We start from the raw sequence: 6,381 nt of genomic DNA, 5'->3' as shown, positions 1-6,381 counted from the left end.
CAGGCTGACTTTGTCAAGTTTGAAACAATCAAAACACAAATATCTTGAGATTTCTGCAGATAATTCATTTTATATAGCTCTGTAGATGGACTGCAATTTTAAATTATGAAACAGTCCCAACTTTTCCGCTAGTCCACTGGTTTCATCACCTTTCAGTGAGTACAGAAGGTAGTTGATGAGTTTCTCATGTACCAGTCTACAAAACTTTCCATACTTCAACTCTCAAACACAAATCGGCAGTCTGTTTAAGCTCTCTCTTCTAAAAAAGATGGTGGTGAGGCAGAGAATTGGCAATGCTGATGTCCTTTATTTTTCACTGACTTTGTAACGTCGCTCTTACCATTTATTTATTCATTGATTTCAACAAAACATTTACATTCGAAGCTCTCTCTCGACGGGCACTCAGCATCCTCGTGAAGTCGATTTGCCATGAAGAAAAGTCAATAGCTAGTGATAAAATGTTGGCGATCTTGGTGCAGGGGTCGATGCTTTCCGAACGTATGGGATGGTACAACACCCTCCACAGAGTTTCCATTAACTCCATGCAAGGATAATGGAAGAAAAAACTTTGCAATTCCCCTCCTTCTCCACTTCAAGGACTCTAATTTGCAAAGTTGCAGGCCTCTTGGTACTGGAGCTTCAGTTCAATTGAGGGTTCGAGGGAAACACTTCCCTCTCAACATGACAATCAAGTCAACCATTTTCAGAGTTTCTGCTTTAGATTGAGTTCATTTGTATTGTTTGATCAGATGGTACTGTATTGAGTTTGAGAGTTTATGAATAGTCATCATTTCTGGTTGGGGTTTTCTTCTTGTATGAGTTTGTAGAGTCTTCACCATGTCAAAATTAAAGTCATATCAGTATTCCTATTTAGCAATAAAAGAAATTGTGTTTGAAAGTAAAAATTTAAGTCAATTTCTGGTTTCGAAGAATTAGATTTGAAAGCAAATTTCACACTTTTACATGCAATGCAACAAAAATATTGATACCGTTAGGTCCACTTTATAAATGGCAGTGGAGAAAGATAGCAGAACAATGTTGCCGATCCTTGGTATTGTCAATGCCTTCTACAGATGGTAGCTGATACAGATTTATTGATGTAATATAAACTGTTCATTCTCTTTTGAAACAATCAATAAAATTTTATCAAGCAATAAATTATATTTTTCTATAAGTTTTCATGATTAGGATGAAATATTTTGTTGAATATTTATATTTTGTTAATTATTTATCAATTTCAAATTGTTGAAAGACGATCTGGCAACAGAGCAAAGCGAGAAAGAGATAGCGCTATTTGCTTTGTTGAATAAAACATAGCAATACAATTGCTAATCAAACATTTCCTTTATAACGTGGACCTCACTATAGACCATTTTCTTCGATGAACTAGTAAAACGTCTAATTTCAACTCGAGCAATCTTAATTTTCCACTAGCATTGTGTCAAGGTAGCTCACGCTCCAAAGCAGTCTGTATGGGTTGCCATCTTGATTTTCTTCTCTGATATCCAATCGGCAGTGATCTGATTGTGTTTTGCTGTTGTGTATGATTGTGTTTGCGTTGTTAGCTACTATTTAGCGTACCCTATTTCAACAATTTTTTGGTGAAAATAGTGAAATATCAGTGAAGTTTGTGTGAATTTCTGCTCGAAAAATGGCAGAACAATCGGCGGAAGCTCGTATGAACACTGCCGCTCTGAAACGGGCCGACCCCTACCTCAAAGAACTTCTAGAAACGGCGGCCCATGTAGCTCTCTACACCTTCAACCCAGACGTCAACGAATGGGAAAAAACAGAGGTAGAAGGCGCACTCTTTGTCTACAGTCGTACTGGTGAGCCATTCCACAATATTCTCATCATGAATCGTCTAAACTGCAAGAATTTCGTAGAGCCTGTAATCCGAGGCTTAGATCTACACCTGGAAGACCCTTACCTACTCTACCGTACCCCGAAAGGGTCTATCTACTGTGTGTGGTTCTATGATAAACGAGAATGCTCTAGGATTGGACAAGCTTTAGACAGACTTGTCAAGGAAACCACGTTGAATTCATCGTCGACAGCTGTAGACAAAACTCAGACGAAGAAAGGGGAAGGCATAGATATATTCTCAATGCTATCCAAGGCTCAAGAAGAGTACAACAGTGCGTCTTCCAAGGATGGAAACGGAAATAAACCTGAGGACAACACCCCAAAGAGTGTCAAAGATTTCTTCATGAAAGCTTCATCATCAACCGCTTGGTCGTCCGCTCAACAGAACCCGCCCGAGGTAGTTCCTGCCCCTAGGGGGGCTGCAGCCCCGCTTGCTCCGCCACCAGGGTTGACTCAAATTCCCGCCCAGGAGCCTCCAGTGTTCCCCAGTCTGGAGAAACTGCTACTAGATCCGCAGAACTCACTGCAACACATTGAAAACAAACTCCAGAAGACAACATCTCCTCAACCGATACAAAATGGCGGCGGACTGGTCTCGCCCACTAGCAACGTGGTTCAGACGCTGAACTTCTTCAACTCCAACCTCACCAAGTCTTATCTAAAGATGGCCGAAGATGGGAAGTTGGTCATGCCTCAGCCCGCCATGTTTCCAAATCAGCCCGCCATGTTTCCGTCGAACTCGTTGATGACGTCACAGGTCCAGACTCCATCTGAGATGCAGCCGTTGACCAAGACGCAGCTGCTTCAAGCCCTCGAGTATCTGATGAACAACGATGACGAATTCATTCCAATGCTACATGCCGCTTATGTCAAGAGTCTCACGCGCAAAACATCGTAAATATGTCCTATTTTGACCTTGATGTTAGTAAATAAGCTACACTTAATTTGACACTGAACATAGTAAATACTCTTATTCAAATTTGGTTTACTTTGACGTTGAACGTAGTAAATAAGCTCCTCTTAGATCCGCCGCAAAGTAGACCCACGAAAAGCAACCCACGCCGTGGGATGTTTTGTAAACCATTGCAAGGCTTCTCCAGACATCTGTGTAATGATAATAATCCACTTGTCAGCTGATTGATTATTAATCATTCTATAGCAATGTTTCACAAAACATCCCACGGCGTGGGTTGCTTGTCGTGGATTATCGTGGGTCTACTTTGTGGCGGGCCGGTTTCCGAGCTCGGTATTTAGCTAAGTTCTAGACTTTCAACAGCTGGAGTCAGAAAATTAGCTTTCCAAAATGGGGCGTAGTCGCAGTTTTTATGACAGTAGTCAGTCGCAGTTTTCATTTTCTCATTTCTATAATTGGAAACAATTTTCGTTGACGAAATTAAACATTCCTAAATAATTCAAAACTGCTGATACTTTACACTATTCTCTCTTTATTTTATTTTGTGTTCAATTTTCTAGTTTTTTTTTTTTTTTTTAATTTAATTCTAACCTGACTATGACAATGTCTAAGACTACGCCCCTTTCATTGACGAAATTAAACATACCTAAATAATTCAAAACAGCTGATACTTTACACTATTTTCTCTTTATTTTATTCTGTGTTCAATTTTCTAGTTTTTTTACATTTAATTCTAACGTGACTATGACAATGTCTAAGACTACGCCCCTTTCATTGACGAAATTAAACATACCTTGAATAATTCAAAACAGCTGATACTTTACACTATTCTCTCTTTATTTTATTCTGTGTTCAATTTTATAGTTTTTTCGACTTTTAATTCTAACGTGACTATGACAATGACTGCGACTACGCCCCGTTTCGGAAAGCTAATTTTCTGACTCCAGCTGTTTAAAGTCTAGAACTTAGCCAAATCCCAAGCTCGGAAACCGGCACTTAATTTGACACTGAACATAGTAAAAGCTACTCCTTATTTGATTTGACAGTGAACATAGTAAATATTTTATTCAATTTTATTTTCACTTTTACGTTTCTATTCCTTTGATGTTGAACATAGTAGGCTAAATGAGCTACTACAAATTTGACAGTGAATATATAAAAAAAAACAATATTCTAGGTACTCAATTTCCTTTTTACTTTTAATTTTCTATTTACTTTGACACTGAACTTAGTCAATATACTCCCAGTCCAACACTGAACAGTTGGATACTTAGGCTCAACTCACACTTACACGACTGAGGTGGAGAAGAGACTGGACTCTAGTGGAGAGCATGTGTTTCCAAATGGTGACGTCGCGGAGACTAGAATCGACTGGTCTGAGTGTCACCATTTGAAAACACATGATCTCCACTAGAGTCCAGTCTCTTCTCCACCTCAGTCGCCTAAGTGTCAGTTGAGCCTTAAAATATAGAAACACAATAAATAAATCACCAAGTACCCATTATTTGATCACAACACAAAGGCCTGGTTGCACAACAGCCGGTTAAATTTCAACTGTGATTAACTTCACAAGAACAAATCAGAGAAGGTGTTTTTGAAAAGACGGTTTCTTTGAATGGTTCTCGTGGAATTAATCACGGTTAAAATTTAACCGGCTTTTTCGCAACCGGCACAAAGAGTTTCAACTCTCCAAGAGTCATTTCAAGTTACTTGATATTTTTGTTGAAGATTTAGACCCAGTCGCACAAAAGCCTGTTCGATTTTAATTATGATTAAGTATTGTATCAAGAAAGCCAATCAGAGAAGGATTTCTCGTAAAGATGGCTTCTCTAATTGGTTCTAGACTTTCAACAGCTGGAGTCAGAAAATTAGCTTTCCAAAATGGGGCGTAGTCGCAGTTTTTATGACAGTAGTCAGTCGCAGTTTTCATTTTCTCATTTCTATAATTGGAAACAATTTTCGTTGACGAAATTAAACATACCTAAATAATTCAAAACTGCTGATACTTTACACTATTCTCTCTTTATTTTATTTTGTGTTCAATTTTCTAGTTTTTTTTTTTTTTTTTAATTTAATTCTAACCTGACTATGACAATGTCTAAGACTACGCCCCTTTCATTGACGAAATTAAACATACCTAAATAATTCAAAACAGCTGATACTTTACACTATTTTCCCTTTATTTTATTCTGTGTTCAATTTTATAGTTTTTTGACATTTAATTCTAACGTGACTATGACAATGTCTAAGACTACGCCCCTTTCATTGACGAAATTAAACATACCTAAATAATTCAAAACAGCTGATATTTTACACTATTCTCTCTTTATTTTATTCTGTGTTCAATTTTATAGTTTTTTCGACTTTTAATTCTAACGTGACTATGACAATGACTGCGACTACGCCCCGTTTTGGAAAGCTAATTTTCTTTCTCCAGCTGTTTAAAGTCTAGAACTTAGCCAAATCCCAAGTTCGGAAACCCGGCACTTAATTTGGCACTGAACATAGTAAAAGCTACTCATTTGATTTGACAGTGAACATAGTAAATATTTTATTCAATTTTATTTTCACTTTTACGTTTCTATTCCATTGACGTTGAACATAGTAAATGAGCTACTTCTACTTTGACAGTGAATATATATAAAAAAAAACAATATTTTGGGTTCTCAATTTCCCTTTTACTTTTAATTTTCTATTTACTTTGACACTGAACTAAGTCAATATAGCTACTCCCAGTCCAACACTGAACAGTTGGATACTTAGGCTCAACTCACACTTACACGACTGAGGTGGAGAAGAGACTGGACTCTAGTGGAGAGCATGTGTTTCCAAATGGTGACGTCGCGGAGACTAGAATCGACTGGTCTGAGTGTCACCATTTGGAAACACATGCTCTCCACTAGAGTCCAGTCTCTTCTCCACCTCAGTCGCCTAAGTGTCAGTTGAGCCTTAAAATATAGAAACACAATAAATAAATCACCAAGTACCCATTATTTGATCACAACACAAAGGCCTGGTTGCACAACAGCCGGTTAAATTTCAACTGTGATTAACTTCACAAGAACAAATCAGAGAAGGTGTTTTTGAAAAGACGGTTTCTTTGAATGGTTCTCGTGGAATTAATCACGGTTAAAATTTAACCGGCTTTTTCGCAACCGGCACAAAGAGTTTCAACTCTCCAAGAGTCATTTCAAGTTACTTGATATTTTGTTGAAGATTTAGACCCAGTCGCACAAAAGCCTGTTCGATTTTAATTATGATTAAGTATTGTATCAAGAAAGCCAATCAGAGAAGGATTTCTCGTAAAGAAGGCTTCTCTAATTGGTTCTTGAGGCATTTAATGAAGATTAAAATTCAACAGGCTTTTGTGCAACCGGGTTTGATTTTAATCATGATTAAGTATCAAGAAATTCACACATTTTTAGTCATCCTGTGTGAAAACTCCCATAATAATCAATGTTAATCTTTTCCTGTCAACCGAGAAAGAATACCATAAATTCTTATGGAAGTGTTCACACATTTGTAGTCATCCTGTGTGAAAACTCCCATAACAACCAATGTTAATCTTTTCCTGTCAACCGAGAAAGAATACCATAAATTCT

The 6,381-nt window shown here is 37.6% G+C and overlaps 1 protein-coding gene across 1 annotated transcript; it reads left to right on the top strand.

Annotated features, from left to right (window-relative positions):
- The first annotated feature begins 1,517 nt into the window (after positions 1 to 1,517).
- LOC111053769 (mRNA-decapping enzyme 1B) lies at positions 1,518 to 2,988 on the top strand. The gene has a single exon (XM_039440457.1). The coding sequence runs from the start codon at positions 1,652 to 1,654 to the stop codon at positions 2,762 to 2,764; it is 1,113 nt and encodes a 370-aa protein (XP_039296391.1). The 5' UTR covers positions 1,518 to 1,651; the 3' UTR covers positions 2,765 to 2,988.
- Positions 2,989 to 6,381: the final 3,393 nt, after the last annotated feature.

The sequence above is a fragment of the Nilaparvata lugens genome, chromosome 14, assembly GCF_014356525.2.
Source record: "Nilaparvata lugens isolate BPH chromosome 14, ASM1435652v1, whole genome shotgun sequence".
NCBI classification, from domain to species: domain Eukaryota; kingdom Metazoa; phylum Arthropoda; class Insecta; order Hemiptera; family Delphacidae; genus Nilaparvata; species Nilaparvata lugens.
The sequence above is the reverse complement of the archived record's forward strand: the minus strand, read 5'-3'. Positions and strand labels throughout refer to the sequence as shown.

What these genes read in the sequence shown, in the direction of transcription:
- LOC111053769 (XM_039440457.1), top strand. Translation starts at nt 1,652, where the DNA reads ATGGCAGAACAATCGGCGGAAGCTCGTATGAACACTGCCGCTCTGAAA.